This window comes from Pogoniulus pusillus, chromosome 2 (assembly GCF_015220805.1).
Source record: "Pogoniulus pusillus isolate bPogPus1 chromosome 2, bPogPus1.pri, whole genome shotgun sequence".
Classification (NCBI taxonomy): Eukaryota; Metazoa; Chordata; class Aves; order Piciformes; family Lybiidae; genus Pogoniulus; species Pogoniulus pusillus.
In genome coordinates, this window is record NC_087265.1 from 15,022,248 (window position 1) to 15,044,728 (window position 22,481).

General features: G+C 42.7%; 1 protein-coding gene across 10 annotated transcripts in view; it reads left to right on the plus strand.

Annotated features, from left to right (window-relative positions):
- The window catches only part of SEMA5B (semaphorin 5B), a 324,525-nt gene that overhangs the window by 150,370 nt on the left and 151,674 nt on the right, over positions 1–22,481 (plus strand). For all 10 annotated transcript variants that reach the window (XM_064157107.1, XM_064157117.1, XM_064157118.1 and 7 more), the window contains one exon: positions 9,445–9,650. In XM_064157107.1, coding sequence (XP_064013177.1) covers positions 9,497–9,650 — 154 coding nt within the window. In that variant the 5' untranslated portion in view covers positions 9,445–9,496. The remainder of the gene's footprint in view (positions 1–9,444; positions 9,651–22,481) is intronic.

Below are 22,481 nucleotides of genomic sequence, written 5' to 3' on the forward strand. Positions count from 1 at the left end.
CAAACTGTGAGACAAAATAAAGTCTGAATGATACCAAAAACATTTGGAAGAGTCAGGAGGAGTTTACTTCTCTTCCTGTATCTAGTAAAAGCTGTCTGTAGTGACCAAGTCAGAGAGTTTTGTCATGCCTCAGCCGCTCCAGCTGTAGTGTCAATGGCTGCAGTGGAGAGATGTGCGAGCAGCAGCACCACATCTCACTGGAAATAGAGAGGTGTCTCCAGACTGTCGGGCACCAGAGTGTGTTGGAATGACATTGGCCGTGTAGTGTGATGTTAGAGGCTGTGTCTCTGCTGATTGCAAATTTGCAAACCATTTCCACACTGTTCCAGGGTGTTGCGGAGGGAGTTTCTCTATTCCTCCCTTATTAGGGGGAGGTGAGAAATTAATTTGAGGTGGTATGAATTTTTAATAAAAATATATTTATTAAAATTAATATTTACAAACTCTTGCCACCCCAAATCCCTGAATAGTTCTTTTGTGCAAGATTATGAAAACAATTTGGATATAATATATATATATGTACAGGGATTTGATTATTAACTATCAAATTATCAACTATAGACAGAGAGATTTCCCTCAGGCTTAATGCCTCTTAACAACTATGCTGTCTGCCCAGCAGGGGCTGAAAGCTGTGTCTGCTCTAAGGCAGAGATAACTTATACTACAGAGGAATTAAAGCTTACTTAGATGTGTTGCCCCTAATTATTAATCACCCTCCCAGGATTGTGTCACAGTCTGTGCCCTGTTCGGATCTTTGTGAGGCTGGAATCTTCCCGGCTTGCGAGGGGAATGAAAAGCATTCTCAGTCTCTGGGGTAAACAGGATTTCTCTAACCTTCTCTCCTGGTGTGAGGTGATCTCTGCCTTGGTGCTGCTGGCCTTCTGGATGCTGCGTGTCCAGGCATGGTCAGCTGGCAGGATTCCAGGGACAGGAGAAGGATTTGTCAGTGCAGCTTCTGGCACGGTCTTCTGTACAGCCAGCAGGCTGTGTTTGTGGGTTTGCAGACAATCTAGAAGGTCTGCTGACCTGATTCTCCAGGCTATAGCAGTAGGCATGCAGTGTGTGCCAGGCTGCTGGGAGACTGAGCTCCGTGGATAATTCGAGGTAGCAGGCCAGTATGTACAGCTGCTCTAGGCTTAGGGGCTATTGGCTCCCCATATGTATCAAGTGCAGGCGTGAATGTGCTCTGCTTCCAAAGATTCACAGACAGGTTAACTGCGAGTTGAGATCAATGCAAGAGGGCTGAGCCTCAGTGAGTATGCAGGTAAGGGCCAGTCCCATGTCTAGGCCTTGCAAGCAGGTCAGAGCTGCAATGTGGATCAGAGAGCTGAGTCTGAACAGCTAAGTCTGAACCTCTGAACACATGGTGCACCTTTGCACCTCTCTTTATAGACTGTGGGCTGAGATTCGTGGCCCTTTTGGCCATCTAAAGTGACCAATCAGGTTGGCAGTAAGCCAAACCTTACCTTAATAGGCAGAAGCTGTTTGCCTGGACCCTCCCAAATACGGGGATCACCTGGGCAGACCCCAGGGATACACGGACCGGGTGTGTGTGTTACACAAGCTGTTTACTACCCTGGGTCCTGGCAGAAAAACATGTCCAGGCATGTAGAGGCATAGGGAGGCCTCTGTTTTGGGGCTGCAGCCCCTCCACCACACAGGGATCAACTTAAAGAAAAGCTATTGTGTTACGTGTTTCTACAACAGCTGAGGGTAAAGACCTGGATCTATGGGTTTCAGTACCAAACCTCAAGCCAGAAAGAGGCCTTGCAGTCAAGTGCCTACCTGTAGGAGCTCTGATGCTGAATCTGTTATAATTGTGTTATGCAGCTGGTCTTCATGCAAGAGCACATCTGGCACCTTGGATTTACAGCACCCATGCAGAGCACTCTACATCACGTGTGCAAGGAGAACGGCAGCTACACTGAAAGGGATGCCAAGCCCTGGGCACACCCTTTCTGCTGTAGGCAGGACCTCCACAATAGTTATTCTTGCTGTGTTGCTTGCCTGGGTGGCTCCTCTATGGGCTTGTGTTGCACTCATCTGTCCTCTCCTTTTGATGGAGCATCCAGAAACTTTGACTGGGAACAAGGAGCTCCTAATTTCTAATCTAGGCTGCTGTAAACTTTGTGTATGAATTGCAATCATGCCAAGTACAATAGCACTGAGTTCTGTTTCACTGTTGTGTTAGTCTCAGCTTTAGTCTCTGTGTTTCACAGATGGAGCACATGAAAAATAATTCCATAGTCAGTCCAGGTCCCAGAATTACCAAAAATACCTACACTTTTAGGCTGTGGACAGCCTATCAGAGAGGCAGTTCTGTGACTTGTGAATACAAGGTCTTTCCATCCCCGCTGTAGAGGTAGTCTTGTAGAGAACAGTGGAGGCATATCTCCAGGGAAATAAATGAGTGTTAGCCTTCATTGCCAAATATAATATTTTTATAAGCAGAAGATTTCAGACTCCAAGGCACCTTTTCACAAGTGCTAAGTTCATACCCAAAACAAATGCTAACAAAACTTCTCATGTCTTTATAATATGTGTAGCTAGTGAAAAAAAGATCTAGAGGCCTCTGGGGAGAACCTCTTGAAGCACTTGGGGATGGACTCAATGTGTGGTCAGGTTAGTGCTACTCAAAAGCAGATCTGAGTGTCAGCAGAGCACATATTTATTTATGCCCGCTCGGTCTGGCAGGAACCCAGCAGTACAGTATATTTTGCTCTGTTACACAGGCTTTTATTGTTGAATCAGCTTTATTTAATGGGAGCTTTCCAGAATAGGCTCCTATTCTGGAGGGCCTTCTCTAAAGGTGAGGAAACAGTTCAGTTTCCAGGACCATGCAGCCATTGTCTGTGCTGCTGAGGCCAAGTAACCAAGTGGTGGCTGGTGATGGCCCATTGAGAGCATACACCAGCCCATAAAGAAGGAGATTCACACCAGCCAATTAATTTTATACTGAGCTCTTATTAATAGCTTTGTCTCTCTTACCTCATCTGAGTGAGAACATCCCATTTAATGTTGTGGGCTTGTTTGAGTCTTTGACTAATCGTGGGTAGGTTTGAACAGCAGTCAGAGAGTGCTCTAGAAACAAAATGGCCTGAAGTGTACTGACAATATTTTGTGGGAAGTAGGCCTAAGAAGATCGAACTTTAGACTATTATTATTCAGCTCCACTACAGGCTTCACAAGCCACGAATCAGGCAGTGTATTAGATGTAACTGATTTCTCCTCTGCAATGAATTACCTGAGTTATTTATATAAATAAGAGAAAGGTTGCAATAGAGTGACCTGTGAGATCTTGATTCTTTATTCCCAATGTGAAGCCTACTGTGATACTCCAACCTTATGGACTGTATGAGGCAGAAGCTGTGAGAGTGACCCAGTGATAAGCACGGAGCTTGAGCTTCTGCTTTGCCACTGGAGAGCATTTCACCCACACACTCTTGTAATCCAGCCTGCTGCTGAATTGTAGGGGGTTTTAATAGGTAACCCGTGGATTACAGGCATGAAAACACAGTTCTGTCTTCTGGGGTGCTTTGAGAGCGAGTTCAGTGTGATGCTTTTGGATGCTGTTGTAGTGGAGGCCATGGGAAGCCCTGAGCAAGGTGGGCATGTGAGAGCAGGGCAAAACCCAGACAGAACAAGAGCTGCAAAGTGCAAGACATTGTGAAATGAGAGGTAAGCTCACTGATTTTTCAGGATGCTGTAGGGTGATTTAATTAAAGCAAAACAAGATCTCTTCACAGATTCTTATCTGAACAGACTATTCCTCAAAAGTAAACAAAAGAGAAAACCTCATTATACAGGGGCCTGATCTGGGAGTGTGGAGATCTGATGTCTCCAAGTGCACTGTGCCATACTCCATCTGAGAGCCAGATCTCTCCCTGGCGTAGGCATGGCTGAGGGCACGGATGTGGCCAGGGGCAGAGGGAGAAGTTGTGCCTTTTCTTCGACAGTGTGAAATGGCCCTTGGAACCAATTCTGTGGGATGAATTCCAGCTGGTGGGGGTGGGAGGGGAGGGCAGGGAGCAGCACATGAATAAAGCACTGTGGTTTTGTTGGCCTTGGAGTTTTCTAGGGCAGAGCTGCCTGAGCCAGCCCGCGATAGCTGCGTTGCTGAGCTGCCTTGCTTTATAATGTTTATATTTATTTCCCTTATTCCTCCAGTACTTTTTTGAATGCTTTAATGTCCACCTCTTTCCTTTGCTGTCCTTCCCTCTGGGAGCCTATTCAATCATAACTGTTCCAATAACAAAAGGCCTCGAATAGAAGAATCAATGCTTTTCCAGGAGGTTCCTTTTTTAGTCTTTTTTAAAGGCATCTCTTTTATTTAAAATGAAAGATGAAGCATTTTCTTTTATCCTTAAACTTTACTGTCACGTTTTATTAAGTCAAAATGATAGTTACAGTCAGAGGAGAGTAGGATATGAATTCCTGGTACAGCCAGTTTAAAAATGTGCTTTGTTTTAAAGCCCTAAAGATTGATTGAAGGTATTTGTCTTTCAGACGTGGAGCTTTAGTCAAAGAGGGCCTGATCCGAGTTACCCTCTGTAAATCAGGATTAGCTCCTGTGAAATCAGTGGAGTTACAATGATACAATACAGGGCGAGCTGGAAAAGACTCATGCCCCAAGAATGAATAAGGGAGGGACTGTGGGTGATCCCCTGAATGCTGTGCTTGTGAGAGGAGGTGAAGCCACGAGGCAAAGCAGAATTATACCCTGTCCTATCGGGCTGTCATGAAACTGCCTGGGTGAGAAATGGGCATGTGGCAGTGGGTTTGTGCTCACATTGATGCTGTAGCTGCAAATCTCAGCTTTATCGACCGTCTGAGTGTGTAGACCTCCTGCTTTACTGAGAAGGAGCAGCTCTTGCCCATCCACTGCCTCTGCAGCCGGGGAGGCCCATGAGCTAAAAGAGCCTGATTTAAGAGACAAGAGAATAGTGGCAGGAGCAGTGCTCTACAAAATTCCTGTCTCTGGAACATATTTCACTGGATGCAGATGGAGCCTGAATTCGTTGACCTTTTTTGGCAGAGGGCTAGAGGGCTTTGCTGCGCAGAATAGGAGAGAGGAGAGAGACACCCTGCCCTGGGCGCTGGGTCAGTGCAGAGGTGCAGGGAACAGGCTTTCATGAGGGAGAGGGCAGATAAACTTGAACAGATAATCCTACTGGACATTTTTATTCCTCTTTTTTTAAAAAAAAAAGCACATGGGAGGGGAATAGCTAAGGTGGTAGAGATACATCGAGATGAGCAAATAAAGATTTGAAACCATGTCCTGTCTGAGATCCCAGTTTAACCAGGGATTTGAGCTCTTGTCTCTCATCTACACTGAAGCCTTGACAGCTGATTTCTTGAGCTCTAAGTCATTTTGAGCAGAGAGTCTAATAAGTACAGCTCTTTTTATAGCACTTAACTATATCTAAATGGCTTAATGCTAGGGCAAGTTCCAGCAGTGCAAACCGCTGCTAGCCTGGGCTGCACGTAGAATGTGAAGTGTTTTAGCAGTACAGAAGCAGTCCATCCCTATGGTTTTGTTCAAGGGAGACCTAGGATCCCTCAAATTACCACAGGCCCTAAGCACTGGCCGTACTCCAGCCCTCATAGTGAAAATCTAGAGCTTGGGCATAATTATCATCTTCAGTAGAATGAAAACATTTACATATCACAACTAACTGCTGGACTCTCCCAGGCAGTTAATAGTCTGCTCTTGGCATACAATTGACCTGCTCTTGCACATGGCACTGCTCTGTATATGGAGTATGCTTTCTCATACATAAAGGTGCAGCAGCTGGGAACAGCAATTACTGAGTTAGAGTGTCTCTGAAACTATTGAGGGGAAAAAACGAACAAGGCAGACAGAGAGGGTAGGTTGAAGGAGTAACCTTTTGCAATGCTATCCGCTGTCTGAATCCTGTTCAGCTGGTGCTGTAGGGCTCTGGCCTCACCCTTGATCAAGCTGGCATTCACCCATTGTCTCTGACTCCAGTAGATGCCAGTTCAAGCCTGCACATGACACTGATTTTGTTCAAGTTCCCAGCACATGAGAGCTTCACACATCTGATGGATGCAACTGGATGTAGGTGACAGGGGACACAGCGAACAACAAAAGTTGTTTATAATGTTTCTTTTTCATCTTTCTTTGGTCATATATTACTTTCCACTTCACATCGTGTTTGAAGCCATTATTTTCATGCATACTTTGGATTTCCCTATGACAATAAGGAAAAAAGAAGATGGAACTTTACCCTGAATACTGGTTACAGCTTTCTAAGGAACACTGAAGTCTCTTGGACTGTGGTAAAGTCTCCCAGGGAAAGTGGCAGGAATCCAACTACTTGGCACATTTTACAACTAGTCCAGACAAAACACTAGTAAATGTGCTCTGCTTTGGCACAGAACAGGCTGTGGGATGTTATGAAGCTTTCCTGTGTGTAACTTTTTATCATTTCATGACCTTGATGAGTGAGGAACTTGAATTTGCTCATCTGCCACTTAGAGCCTTAGAGAAGCATGGGACACTACTGTGTGTCTTTATTTGAGAGTTTTTTCACCTAGGGTGAGATCACTGTTTGGATGATTAGTACATGAAAATAGCCATATTGGCTCAAACTGAAAGTCTGTCTAGTTTTAGTATCTTATTCCTAAGATTAGCCTGTAATGGTTGCACTGGGAGGAGTAGAAGATGCATAAAGCAAGATTTCCATGACTGTCTCTGCCAGTTTCCAGCAAGGATATATGACAGCAAAGTCCTTTTGCCTCCTGTGCATTTCCCAAAATGGCTGTCTCATGTCTAAGGAAAATTTGGCTTTTCTCTCCTGAAACTTCAAGTGGGTCCAAGAGTTATACAAAATGCACCTCACTGAGTTTCACATCTCCATGCTGTGCTTCATTTCCACATCTGTATTGAAAAAACAAAGAATCATTTAAACCACTGGCTGAAAATATAATCCAGTGCTCCAGTATCAATAATCTTCCTAGCAGCATGACTTGCACATCTCCACCATCTGAGATGCCACAGTACTCAGTTGTGTATGCCCTGCAGTATACTTGTGCTTAATGACTAAACGCTGTGCTGGCCTTAGCTTTGAATGATTCACATCTCTTACTTCTGCCAATCCTATTTCTTAATTTAACATGATATTTGCTGTGTTTAAAAAAACCCAACAAAACAACAAACTCATTTCATAGTGAAATACTGTAGAACCTCCTTTGGAAAACTGGAAGGAAATTTTATATGTCCCTGCATAAAATCTGCATGTATATGGGTCTGGGGGAAAAAAAAAAAAAGTGAAATGCTGAAATCTCTCACTTACACTAGCTGAGAAACCAAATCCCTAGAACTACCCCAGATCCTGAATGCCAACACTATTTTCAGTCAATGGTATGTAGCTGCTGCTGAGGACATGCATAATGAATGCAATGGTAACTCATCTTTATGCCAGTGTTCAAAATCACAGAAAAATACAGATAAGAATAAACCACAGAATCCATCTTTCAAACCAGCTGTCCCCCACTGCTGCCATAAGCAGTCCCTTTTTGCTCCTCTGATGCCTAAAGACCTTTACAAATTTCTTCCAGCTCCTTTCTGAAAGCTGTCTAGCATAAAGGGACCTGGAGGTTCTGATTGACAAGCAACTGAGTATGAGCAAGCAGTGTTCCCAGGAAAAGAAATTCATTGGCATCCTGGCTTATATTAGAAATGTTGTTTCCAGCAGGAGTAAGGAGGTGATTGTCCTCTTGTACTTTGCTCTGATGGGGGCCACACCTCAAATGTTGTGTTCAGTTTTGGGCACCTCAATACAAAAGGGGTATTGAAGTGCTGGAGCAAGTGCAGAGGAAGACAACAGAGCTGGTGGTTGGCCTGGAGAATAAATCTGTGAGGAGCAACTGAAGGAGCTGGGGCTGTTTAGTTTGAAAAAGAGGAGGCTGAGGGGAGATCTCATTGCTGTCTATAAAAAGGATGTTGTGAAGAGGTTGGCGCTGGTCTCTTCTCACAGGTAAATAGTGATAGAGCAAGAGGGAATGGCCTCAAGCTGTAACTGGATAGGTTTAGACTGGACATGAGGAAAAAAATTTCCCAATGACAGTGGTCAAGCATTGGAATGGGCTGCCCAGGAAGGTGTTTGAATCACCAATCCTGGCTGTATTTAAAAGTCATTTGGATGTGGTGCTTGGGGATATGGTTTAGGGTGTGCCTTGTAGAGCAGAATTATTGGTTGGACTTGGTGATCCTGTGGGTCTTTTCCAACCTGAATGTTTCTGTGATTCTGTGACTGGTGCCTGTATTGTCCCTCATATTGGAGTTCACTCCATGCCATGAGCCTGTCACTGTTAATCGTTGGCCTGACCAAAGGTGTTTTGGAGACTCTGAACACAAGTACGGAGGTATTGGGCAGTGCAGCTGTTCACTGTTACCCTGCCTTTATGAATCACAACACCCACAGGAACTGGAGATCTCATTATGTGTGTATTTAATCAGAAGCAGCTTTATCACAAGATAAGATTTAAAACTAGGAGACTCCATTTATTTGAAAACATGTGCTTGCAATAACTGAGTAAAGTTGCACAGGAAAACAAGCACAGTAAGATTAAATTTGGCAATTCAGGTTTCCCTAAGCTGCTGCAGTATCCTGGGAAGCTTGTGGCATTGGCTAATTAATCCTCCATCCCCTGCCTCAGGCCTGATAGACCCAGGGGAGTTTTTAGACCTCTATCTTTTCTGCTGCTGTTGTTATAAATGTTCACATAGTAAAGGCATGAATTTCCCTTCTCCTAGCTCAAGAGTGAGGGCTCCTTCTCTTTATCTGTGCCTCAGCTCCTGTGACTGGGAGCTATAGCATTCCATGTTAATGCAGGCTGTTGACTCACTTCTCATCAATCTTTCCATTAAGCTCTTAATTTTTATGTTACCTTAATACCTGGCAACACTTTTAAATTGAGTTTTCTAGTTTCAAGGTATTTAAAACAACAGCAGTAGACTGTGTAATCTCCTATTAGAACAAAATTAATTGCACATGTGTTTTTGTGATGACTGATGCTGGCCTTTCCTTGCAATCTCTTGAGTGTAGCATGACATTTAAACATGGACACATCGTGCAACCGAGGAGTGAGGTGTCCACATGGGGAAACACATTTACATCTGGAGTATTGAGATTTCATGTTATCAGTGCTGGCCATTGTGCACCAGCTGCTGTGTACAAGGACATGCATCCCAAAGGTACACAAAGATACCTATTTAGGGAGCTGTGCACTTCCCTTCTCTTTGAAGGTGTAAACTGGGTCTTTTTAATTTTGTAGATGCTGTTTCTGGAATAACTTTATCTTGTGTACTTAAGCACAAGTGGGATTGGGATGAAAGGATAACCTCCACCCTTTTCTACCCATATTACACATTCTGGATAAGCATTTGTCTTTCTGAAAGTGGAATTATTTGTATTTCAGGTATCCTCCCTGGGCCTACCTTGGAAGCTAGATCTGCAGCTGACCTTCAGTCATGGTTGTTTCAAGATTAAAGGCCATTTCCCTGTCATTGCCGAGCCTTTTTCTTCTTGCTTTTCATCTCTCAGCATCACAAAATGTACCTGAATACTCTGAAGCTGAAAATCAGCAATGTGTCAGGAAAGAACACCCCACAATTGCCTTTGAAGGTAAGAGCTTCTGTTCCTGTTTCAAGTTCCAATAGGATGATCCATTTTCAAGGCCTTCTTGGTGTTGTTATGGATGATGGTTTAGTCTGTGCTGTTTTCCTTCCACCTGTGATCCACAGGCCAGTGCAAGTGGCCTGGATGAATCATAGTCCCTTTGATGCCTTACAGTGTTTTAACTCCGAGGTTTCACAGCAGTCACTTAATTCCGGCAGTTTTGGGACTACTGGTATAAGAATCTGATTTTTCAATTCTGCTACAGGCTCCCTGTAATCTTCTGCCAGACTGAAGCTGCCTTTTAGACTCCTTTTCTCTAACTGAATTTAGTAATGATTGTATACTTCACCTGGCAGGCTGGATACAGGACATTAAGTGAAAAGCTAGTGATGGAGAATTCGGACATACTCAAATGCAAAAGAAGTAAATAGTTTTAAGATTGCAGTGAGTGGCTGTCTTTGTTTGTTACTTTTGTTTGTTTGGCTTGGGTTTGTTATGTATTTATCACCTCTACTAGAGGTTTTCCTGCTTTTCACCTAGGTATTTACATTGACAAGGTCTTAAGAATGTAAGAGGGGACCTTTGTGTTGCAATGGGCCATCTTTTTCCTCTTCTTTCAGGGCATTGATTTTCTCTTGTCCTTATCCCAGCTGCATTTTCCGTGAGTGTACATGTACTCCTAAGTTGCTCTCTGTTCAATCTGTCCACTTACCCACATCACAGTTAGATCATTATATTGGTACCACCATTATTGCTGAATTCACCCCAGAATAGTGTGTTAAGCTTAGTGTGCCAGCATCATCTGCTGCAGAAGTCTCCTTGCTAAAAATGGGTTCCTCCTAAATGTTGAAATATTGATTTTGGTTCCCATTTAAGGCTTTACAATGCGTCTCCAGTTTCATTCTTCACTAAAGGCAATTAAGTACCTTGCAATGTGTCTCTAGTTAGGTTCCTTGCTAAAGGCAATTTCGTTGTGGTTTTGTGACCTTTGAGATAGAGTTTCCAGGAAGAAAGTAGTCAAAGACTTCCTTGCTGACCTTTCAGGGTTCTTCTAGAGAGCTTCAGAGAGGTAGAAACTCTTGTCTCTTAATTTGGAAAGTGTAAGAGATTTCTTGTCTGTTTTCCATTATCTGTGCTTTAAAGGTTTAAGTGGATTAAAGCAAATTAACAAAATCTTTAAGCTTACAAGATATGGCACTGACTCTTACCTTGCTCTGGTGGAATGGGTAAATAAACCTTGATTTTAATTGCTAAATAAGGTTAACCATCTGTTTAACTGGGGAGGGGTGAAAGGAGAAACCCTTGAGGTTCAAAGTGTGGTGGAACGTGGATATTTAAATAGGTAATATAACAATAGTTATGGAAGAGAAATGTGCAGAAGCAGCAGTAGCCAAAACAGCAGCCGGGGAAGATAGTCGAGGCTGCAGCAGCAGAAGCCAGCAGGAGAAAAGGGGCAGAACAAGCTGTGCTTCTAGACATTAAGCTCTTGATGCTCCAATGAAATTATAGTAATTTATCTATTGTTGCCATTTATGTGGCCTATCCCTGAAATGTTCATCTCTCCCCTATGTCTGAGCTAGAGGATCAACTCAAACGGCCACAACTAGGAGCACCAGGCTCCTACAGAGGGTGTATCTGTGGGATTCAGCCCTGAGATAAATCATTTGCAAGGGTATTTAGATCCTCAGCCCCTGACGCTGAGGAATCAGTAGGCATTTTTTGGCACTCCATGTGAGTGCTTCTCTGCAGAAACGATGGCCTCATAAACACACTTATAGTCTGCCACTTCACTTTGTTTTAATCAGACATGATTTTTTTCACAGAAAAATGTGTTCTGTCCCCTCCTTTCATTGTTCTTGGTCTTATTAGTGATAGAGGGCAAAACTTGATATGAGTTAGAGTTTGACAATTATACGAAAGACTGAAATTGCAGACAGCAAGGAAGTGAAACAACTTGTATCTCTGAAACCCAAGTTAGATTCAGAGTTACTGTTATCTTCTCAACACCTGTTTCTTCATGATTGTTCACAATGCAGTTTGATTCTGTGTTTTCTGCTGCAAAGCTTAGCTGGAAAATGCACAGGGATAAAATTAAAGGCACCTCATTTCCACTGCACATAGTATTTACATTCTGTGGGAGAGAACTCACACCTCCAAAACTGCATCTTGGCTCATAATATGATTTACCTTACAGGAGGTCTCCCCCAACCTGGTTGATTCTATGAATCTATGATTCTGTGCCCTGCACAAGCAGATTTAGGCTTCAAGGGGAGACATTCAGGGGAATCTACATTTTATGTGCTGTTCCAAATTGCTCTAAGTCTTTGCTTAATGGTATGGCTCATGGGCTTTCTGTGGGTTTCCAAATGCATCATCCCATGGATCACAATCAGCTTCACAATGGGAATGCCGGGCCAGCAACTGGAAGACTGACCCCAGCAGCAGCTCTGCTGATGTTCCCGCTGCCAGGGGAGAGGATTGTGTTACATCAGCTCTTTTCAGTGGATGGGTGGTAATAATAAGTAAGCCCCCAAACCATTCAGTCATACAGGATGCATTAATTTTCTGCCAGAAAGAGTAGATTAACAAAGCAGTTTATGTTACAAAGGGACTGAATAGCTTCTCTTTCACAACCTTGCTAGCCAGGCTTCCCATCACAAGACAAATGGGGAACCATAATGTGTTTTGTGTTCTCCAGTCTTCAGTTCCCACCTTGTCTGTGTTCAGCCTCTTTCTTATTGTACTTTTCCTCCAGCTAAAGGTGTTCTTACCATCCAGTTGGCTGATTAGTATCCTTGTCATGGAATAATCCAAGTAAAACTCCTTTCTGACTACTTTTAAACTTATTTCCTGAGAAATTACATGTTTTCTATACCTCATCTCTTGCTTATCGTACCTCATCCACACTACCCAACCATTTGAATTGCTGTCTCTTTGTATTGCTGTTGGAGAGGAAGGAAAGAGAAAACACAGTACATGACCTACTCATTTAAACAGAAAGGAGTCTATGTATGCAAAATGCTTTTACTTTAGTTGTATTCAGACTTGAAGAAACGCCTGTTTCTTTACAGAGTCCATGCACCAAACCACTTGCCATTACTCATGACAAAGAGAAAATGGTTTAGAAGACTTGAGGGATATAAATTCTGATCCTAAATATGTATGCTCAAGACGAAGTTTGCACTGCCAGGAGAGATGATAGCTAGGGAGCGGCTGTGAGCTGAATGATTTATCCTTGCAGACTACATAAAGATGGTGAGGGAGAGGTTAGGAATTTGTGCTTAGCACCATGCTGTGTGTTTTCACTGTATCAAACTAACACAATGGTGCCCCAGTATCCCTGGGGTTTATAAGTGATGCTCATCGTACAGCTCACCAACAATAATAACGCACCCAGTCTGGGTTTTTCATGATTAGATTGTTCTACTCTGTGCTTATAGAAAATCCAGTTAAAATTTGATTTCCCTTGTTAGATCAATAAGAGAATGATCTTTTACTTCCCAGGAGGCTGTTTCTGGTGTCTTATTACCTATTTGGCCATGAGTGGGTAGCTACATTAAGGATCTTGCATTCTTGCTTCGTTTTCAGTGAGTTGAGAAATTATTGAAACAAGTCAAATGGATCTTTAGTGTGTCCTTTAAAAAAAAACCAACTATGTGCATGTACATATGTGCCCAAGCATCCTTTCACTGAACAGCATGTCATCCTGGCACAGCTTCACTGTGGGCAACTCTGGTAAGCCGAACATTGGAGAAATTGCTTCTAGTTCTTGTCAGTCACAGTTGTCCTTTTTTGCCTTTTCCATACGTGTCATATAACCAATAGATCAGTCCCAGCAATTGCAACTGGGCTGTGCCTTGCCTTACAGTCCTGGTTCTTAGCAGTATACTTCATTGTTAGGCAGAAGTTTCTTGGACATAAAGCAGCTTTGCTATCCATTAAAGACATTTGGAGTTCCTTTGTTACATACCCCTTTCAAAAGCCAACCTCATCTTCTGCTAATGCAGTACCATGTGAGAATTGTCACTGTGAGAGCCAGAGCCATGACTGATAGAGCCATGATATTTGTAATGGGTGCAGAGTGCTTGGTTTCAGCTTGTTTACCCAGGATGTGCTTAGAAGTTTGCAAATTGTGTGTTACATGAATCACTTGAATGTTCAGAATTAAACTGGAAATGAGTTGTAGACAGGTTTCCACTTGTAGTTTCTAATCTTATTTATTTCTCATTAGCTTTAGCCATTAAATTGCTATGCTTGGGGAAAAAGCATGATAGACTTTCTCAGTTTTCTCTCTGTTCTGTCTCCCAAGGCTTTCTCCCTTGGGTCTTGGCAGTTACTGTAAACTGGAAGAACATTATTTGTCCCTGCTTAAATAATTGCAGCCTGTCTTCATCCATAAAACCATCTCAGCTGATCCCATGCTGAAGCCCAGGAGACAGGTGGGCTTGGTTAACTAGCTTATATCCTGATCTTCTCAGCTTTGCAGACATCGTCACAGCTGGTCTGAGCTCTGTGTGCAACATTTCACCCACTGTCTAATCTTCAGTCTTTCCTAGATGCAGGCAAGTTGCCTTAGGTTTTCAAAATGAAACCATGTTTAAATTTGAGATTTAACTTCAGTCCGTAATGATTACCTCCTACCAGATGAAGGTGATTCAGGTTGCTTGAATGTAGCTTGCTATATATTTTCTCAATATTTTCTTTTTTTAAACAACATTTTATTGAAAGGTGGCCAGCTTTAAACACTGAAATCTATGGGGAGCAGTTAAGTGTTCTCTTATATTGAAAGCAAAAGCTGGTTTAGCTCTGTGTGCTGAAGGATAATAGGGTGTGATTTGTTTCTTTTGAAGGCTCTTGACATTTTAGCAAACACCCCCTATATTGTTGAATTGGTCACTAATACATTATTATCCTTACTGTATATTAATGGGGAAAAAGCACATTAGCATCTGTCAACTCCAAAGGCCAGCTAGGAAAGTCTCTTAGGAAACTGTGATACAGATTTACACTCTTCTTCAGCAAGTGAGATTTTGACAACCTGAACCAAAATTTTAGTTAACAAAGAACGAAGACTGTGGGATTTGCCATTGGAATGGGCTGCCCAGGGAGGTGGTGGAGTCACTGTGCCTGGAGGTCTTCAAGAAAAGACTGGATGAGGCACTTAGTGCCATGGCCTAGTTGATTGGATAGGGCTAGGTGATAGGATGGACTGGATGATCTTGGAGTTCTCTTCCAACCTGGTTCATTCTGTGATTCTATGAAACATGTCTGGCTAAATATTATGGGAGCATTGTCTTCTAGCTCATAGCCTTGCTGCCCTTGAATCTCCATGCAGAGAGTCCCAAGATTAACAAATGATGGAGCGTTGATTTGAAACTGGTGGCATCCTGTGAGTGCTATGAAATATTTGACTGTCAGTGCATTTCAGTAGAGATTTTGTTTCCAATAAGAAAACCTTGGGAAATGGTGGAGTCACCGTCCCTGGAGGTGTTCAAGAAAAGCCTGGATGAGGCACTTAGTGCCATGGTCTAGTTGACTGGATAGGGCTGGGAGATAGGTTGGACTGGATGATCTTGGAGGTCTCTTTCAACGTGCTTGATTCTATGATTCTATGAATTTCCTTTCTAATCTTGAAAAATGGAACTGTGGCAAATGAAGCTGCAATTTGCTTCTTTAGCTTTGATTTAGAAATTGTTTGAAAATCACGAATGATAAAGCCATAAATATAAGATGGTTAGGCAAATAATTTGCTCTCAGGAAAAACTTCTGAAAATGACACCCAACAGCTCTCAGTATTTTCATAATTCCATAATAATAATTATAGCAAAAATTATGCTAGTTCTTTGACACTTTCCTATTAATGGCGTCCAAAACACTTCACAAATAATTGCATAGACTCATGGAATCAACAATAAGATTTGCAATAAGGTTTGATTGAAAATTTCTTTCAGTGTGCTGTTCCTCAAGAGGAAAGGAGGTTTTGGAAAGATGCTTTTCATTCACAATCATTTGAGATAAAGGAGATCCTGACTCGCAGGAGAGAAAAGGAAGAGTTTACAGCAGAGCTGCAGGAAGCAAAGTTGTTGAGGAACTGTCACATACTCGAGTGAGGGGAGTGAAAGTAAAACTTCAGAAACCTACAGTAGTTCAAGTGAAGGAGGAGCCTCTGACCATGAGTGGTAGTGATGACTTGGAGAGGATCCTTAGCATCAGAGCTGAATGAGGTGGACTCATAGTGTGGGGGAACAGGTACTTAGAAGGTCATCAGCATGATGAGCATGGACAAAGCCATGAAAAACTCTTATCAGCTGCAGAGTAGCTTACTTGCATTTTCCAGTGGTATTGCTGCTGTAACTGATGCAGCAGCAGCTAACAGGAGCATGTGCCTGGCCTATTCTTTGGCACAGTGATTGGATCTAGGATATAGAAGTGGGCTGCTTCTTTTCATATCCCAGGCACACCTCAGAGAAATGAAACAGGGTGGAAAGGAAAGAAAGTGCTTTTCTTCTTTCTCTGCAGTTGATGCAAACAAAGGCATGCCTTACAGAGGCCCCATTCTCAGTTATAGAGTTTACTTATCATAGTTACCTAACTGGATGAGTTTGTGAGCCAGTGGAGTGGCAGAACTCATTTAACACATCTGCTTCTGATGAATATTAATATATCACATTCTTATAAACCCTTCCGTTCAAGGATGTCATTATGTTTTGATAAAGTTCACATTAGTGCTAGCAACCTTGTAAGAAGTATTCTTGTTTAGTCATGTGGAGTTCATCCTAGAAAGGCATGAAAAGTCTCAGCTCAATCAAGCACTTAATATATACATGCCTTGAAGTCAATAGGATTGTGCAGCTGAAACTGAGCGTAAGCTTGTGTGCTGAGCCAGGCCACAGTGCAAGTGCACAGCACTGAAACATCACACCTGTGAATGGAAACTCTAGCTATCGTAGGTCCAGCTGACCAAGTTGTTTCTCTAATATGGTTGAATCAGCTGGTAAGAAATGTGATATGCTCCTTGGATTAGTATAGAATAGCTGGATGAGAGTCTGTGATCTGCAATACACAGTAGACTGGGTTAGAGGTTTTCTGATAATGTCTAGCTTTGAGATAACAGAAAAAAATCCCAAAGAAACTCTTGTGCTTTGGCTTGAAAAGCTCTGACTTCACAGCTCAACCATCCTCTCCTTTCTATAACATTGGATGATCCTTAGAATGTATTTTAGTTGAAGTGCTTGAGCTGCAAAATTCAAACCTGTATTTTATACAGGAGGATTGCTGTGTTTTACAGCACATTAATAAAAGAGGTGGAGGTCACTGATGAAATGTGGTCTTTGATAATCTGTTAGTATTATTAGCCAGCTTCCAATCTAAAAACACTGATCCTTATGAGAACAGGCTCATTTCAAAAGTCTGTCAGGATTTTACAGCCTCTGCTCCGATTCATTGGTGTAACTGACTCAGGGTGGGACCTTTGTTCAGAGAAGACAGGAGTCTTCATAAGCTTGGCTAGCTAAGAAGTACAAATTGTGCATTTGACTTGGCATCTCCAATTCAGTCTCTGTTGAACCAGCAAAGAGGGTCAACTTCTGTTTCAGATGTTTATTAAAACAAGACACATCTGCTTCTGTGCTGGATCTGACTATGTGCAGGTGAAATTCAAGGACAGTTCAGCCATGCTTTCACTGTCCTCTCCTGCATTTTTGCTGGTGAAAACAATTATCCTAATTTTTGCACCATCTCTGCTAGCACAAATGGGTGATGTGTAAATGTAATTGTAAGGGAATAGTGACAAATATTTGCCTGCAGATGTGGAGGAAGCAGATTGAACAATGGTTGAAAAATGTGAGAGGAGTGGTGTTTTTCCATCAGATTGCAGTGTCTATAAGAGCCAAGATGCAGGTTGCTTTCCTGCCTGAAAAGGATTATACTGATCAGAATGTCACAGGGAGCTGCAAGTGATGCATGAGCACTCGTCTTATCTTTCTCAGGGAGATTGTATGACAGCTGCAGAGCTTGCCTTAGTAAACAATGGATCACAATACTTAAACACTCTGTAACATCCTTAAGAAAACAAGAGATCTCTGGGTTTGCTAACAGTGGGGCTGTGTGTGGCACTGGTTAACCAAGTTTCGAAAGGTGTTGGTGGGGCACAGAGCTATGGCTGCATGACATCCTGCAGTGCTGTGTGGGGTAACAGGCAAGGGTTTTGAAGGGGATTGCTGAGAAGAGGAGATGGTAAGGTAGGGTTTGCCCTAGTTGGTAGCCTGCTGAGGAAAGTTAAATCCATTCTTTCCATGAAGTCCGTTGTTGTCTAGGCACTTTGTTGTGCCTGGACAACACATTCTGATGACTCATGGACACGCATCTGCATTCAGCACTCTTATAGCCCTTTAGTGTCTCCTCTTGCTCTTGATTGGCCATTGCCAGTGGGGAGTCTGCAACGCTGTATGTTCAGTCACCATCCCTGGAGGAGTTTTAAAGATATGTATATATGGTGCTTAGAGATGTGGTTTAGTGATGATTTTGGCAGCATTTGGTTTACAGTTAGAACTTGGTGATTTTTCTAGATGAAATGATTCTATGATTTTTTTTAGTTGCTGTTTGAGGTCTTGAAGGGCTCTGAGCTATAGAATCCTTGCTGAAGAAGGAAAAGCCTCTCTCGTGTTGTGTGTCTTCTGTCCCATTCTTCCAGCTTCTGGCCTCATCAGGTGGAAGTCTTCTGACCCTACCGTAGTGCAGGTCTTGATTGAGCTTTTGCCTGCTTCAACATGTACAAATAGAAACCAAAGTGAAACAGAGAATGGACCAAGACTAGACTCTCTGATGAAGTATAAATGATGAAGAAATGCAAAAATGTGCCAGATGGGAAATGTGACTTACAGTCTTTTGACCTCCTTCTTTGGGGAGAGCCCAGGGCAACTTAACAGCTCACTGTTCCATACTGGAAGTGAACACTAGTCCATGTTTAATATTTGGTGTTTTCTTTATCTGAGATGAATCCCTGGGGTGTGTTTTGTCAGCCATCCCATATTAACAATTAAAAAGGGAAATAAACAAGCAGTCATAATTGCACTTTTGCAGAAATTATATTTAGACTAAGAGCAGTCTTGTGAAGCCAGCAGAGGTGGGATTGGGGTACTGATGAGTCCTCACAGTCTGAGCTAGCTGCAAGCAGTATTTATTTAGGCAATACAGTGGCTTATATGGTACTTGGAAGAGCCGTGCACAACTGGCTTAGTTTGAGATTGGTACCAGTGGAAAGTACAGATTGGCTCAAAGTTATGTGTAAGGTACAGATAGGTCATTCTGTATCAAAACAAGCTGTGGTGCCCACCCCTGCATCTGGCTGGCTCAGCCTCCTGCATCTGCACGTGGCGGGGGCACCCAGCGCCTGGTATTCTGAATCCAAGATGCACTCAAGGACACATCACAGCACAGGTTCTCGTGTTTATCAGCTCATGTCCTGTTAGCAAGAAAATTCTCCCACAACTAAGGGTATTTTTTTTCTCTATATCAAAACAATAGAGCAACACTCGTTCAGAAGAGATTATTAAAATTTAGGAATCAAAGAGTCAGGATGCTTGGAATGGATTAGCAACAATTAGTGCTGCCTGTGTAGTGCACGCTTTACAGGTAGCTAAGCCTTGACACAGCAGCCTGTATGCCTAAACCCATTTAACACTTGTAAGCACTGAGACACTAAATAGTTTTATTATTTGCCCAAGACAGAAAATTCCAATGTCAGAGCATCTGGGACTATGCCTACATCTCCAGATAGCATTTCTGTCTTGAAACGGAAGGAGCTCAACAAGGCTGGTTCAAGGCAGCGAGGGGGAGGTACAAAACCATCTAGATTTGACATCACTTTAAATTATAGCATGTCTAGGTTACTATGATTGTTGTGATTCCTATGGCTCTGTGAAGGTACAACTTGAGTATTTGATTATTTTCTTTCCCTTTAGGCTGGTAAAGAGCACAACCTTTTCTGTCTCCTTCCACTCCTTGGTAGCTGAAAAAGGGGACTATTCTCTCTTTGATGTACTAAGAGAGAAAAAGTCTTGTTTCTTCTTTGAGTCATCTGCTACCCAAATAATCTTGGACAGATTGGAGGAGAACTTATCACTAGAAGGCTTTTGCTTCTTGCATCTCACTGAGAAAGAATGGCTCATAGCAGGCAGCTATTACAGTGACTGTCATCTGAGGAGGAGTTGGCCAAGACAGGATGAATTGAACGATTGGGCAGGAAATTAGGTAGAAACATGACTGGAAGGTGAAGGTTGCTAGAAAATAAAGCAAAAGTGAGAGAGGAGTTGCAGGGTCAGAGGGGTAAACTGAATGAAACCATGAAAATGGGACATCTGGAAGAACATCTGAGTTGGATTTGGGCATTGAGAGGAGAGAAATAAAGTGCTTGGTTTGGCCTATTTTGCTGAAGTGTACATACTCTGCCAACAGCCTTTTGAGTCCTCATAACTCTGAGTAGAGATCAGATATTTAAGAAGGCAATAAAGGTAGAAATTGCAGCAGTTGGGATGAGGAACACTTAGTGTACAATTAAAGGATTTCAACACATCAGGTTAAAAGAAGAGAGAATACCAGTAATGAGTTGGAGGTGGTGGTGGGAAGACAAGACAGCAGGGTGATATGTATGTGTAGGAGGACTTCTGGGGTAAAGACAGCTTGCTTTTTTTTGGCCTCATGAGTAAGGTTGAGCTCTGAGTGCCAGTGCGTTTGTTTGCTCAGTTCTGCCTGTGCAGCAAAAGATTTCTCCTTCCTCCGATAAATTTGCTGAATTGCAGAGTGGTTTTGTGTTCTGAAGGCTACTTTTACATTTGAGCATGGTGTAGGAAAGGAAATTATTTTCCAAACACTATTGCCCTGACTTGTGGTATGACCTACAACAGAGAACTAAAATTCAAAAAGGAGCTGGTATTAACTTATCATGATTCATTGTAGGTCTAATAAAGATAATGCTGTAATTCCACTTTAACTTCTCTACATTCTTGGAAGTGTTCATGCTAGCTGTTTTTGAGAAGACAGGTGATAACATGGGTAGCATTAGTCTTTTGAGCTTTTGTTACAGCCTTGTTTGCTTTGTCTCTGATGAGTTCTGGTTGGTGACCCACACAGAACAGAAACTGTGGCCTCAGTGTTAGCACACTGTGAAAAATGCTCTAAAATATTGAGGATAATTGAATCATAGAAATTGTTTATGCTAGAAAAGACTTGGAAGATCATTAAGTCAAACCATTAACTTAATACTACCAAGTCTGCTGTTAAACCATGTCCCTAAGCACTATGTCTGCATGTCTTTTATATACCTCCATGTAGAGGATGGTCTGAGACAGTAAGTCTGATTCTGAAAAGGGGACATTTCATCAGTCGATACCAAGAAACCAGCCTGAGACCTTGCCTTGTGTTACAAGTGATTTGCCTTTGTTGGTCAGTGAGTATACTTCATGCTAGTGGGTGGTCTGAAAAGATCTAAGTGATTGAGTACTTGCAAACTGGAGTATCTGCCAGTTGCTATATATGGCTTGCTCTGTGCCAGGGCTGGAGCAAAACAAAAGGGGAGAAGATCGTACAGTTACAGAAGTCACGGCTGTTACCTGCACCTTCCCAAGAATGCTGAAATACTCACATGCAGTAATTAAGCATGCCATGAAGTAATAAGATGAGTTAAGATGACTTGTAAGAGACCGTGCTGAGACAGTAAGGGAAGCACTCAAAGTGTGGTGAAGTGAACACTGCACAAAAGGAGGTCTGAGTGTCTTTAGAACAGGTATTTATTTATTCCTGTGGAGCTTGGTGGGCCCACAGTGCTCTGTGTGTGCAGGGACTTCATGCAATGTGTGTGGCTCAGGTTCTTTCTGTGAGATTGGGGACTGAATCTTCCAGTTCAACTCCACATCTTCTTTCCTTACAGATATTTTGGAAGCTTTTCTGTGCAGTCCCAGGATAGCAGCATGGTTAGATAAGAGCATGGTTAGTCTGTATATGTGGGTGTACCCTTACTTTGAACAAAGAATCCATGGTCCTATTTAGTGTAGTTTCTTTTGTTCCAGACTAGGAAATCTGTGCTAATTTTTTTTCTGGAAGAGGTGTTTTGAATAACACAGCAGTTAGCGGTGCTCTGTGCATGCAGCAATGGCTTTGCAATTTCAAGACATGGAGATTAAACCTCTCTGTTCTTGTATGGTGTGTGCTGGATGCACAAAGCCGTTACAGCCTGCTGGAGGTGGGAGCTGGGAGTTATGGCTTCATCTCAAGTGATATGAAGCAGGAAACACTGTCCTTCAAAAAGGGAAGTCTAACTCAGTGTTTACATACTTCTTTCTTCCAAAACACACAGTGTGAGGGTGAGGTGGTGAGCAGCTGGTTTTGAGATGAAGGCTCAAATATTACTGGGTTTACCACATCTTTAGAAGCTGATCCAAAACCCATCAAGCTCAGTGGAAAACAGCCAATGATTTGAAGAGCCTCTGGATCAGGCCCCTAAACCCAGCTCCTGCAGTTTGGCATGCTGTCCTTTGTGCAGCTGACTAATCCTCGTCCCAGTCCTGTACTCTCAGGAAGCTGGTGCAGGGACCACCCTCTGAAATGGCAGAGGGCCTCTTTTCACCTTGTCTTATGCATGCGTAATAGCCTGAGCCCAGCTGTGTCTGCAGACTTACATTTCCTGTGAAGCTTTGTCTTCTTTGCAGCTGGATACCTGAACCACCTTGAGCTGCGGAGTGACTCAGAGAGCTTTAGTGGTTCTGAACCAAAGGTCTGGCAATGGATGGTGTTGGAAACTATTAAACCTTTGTTCATTGGTCCTCATGTGCAGGAAGTGAG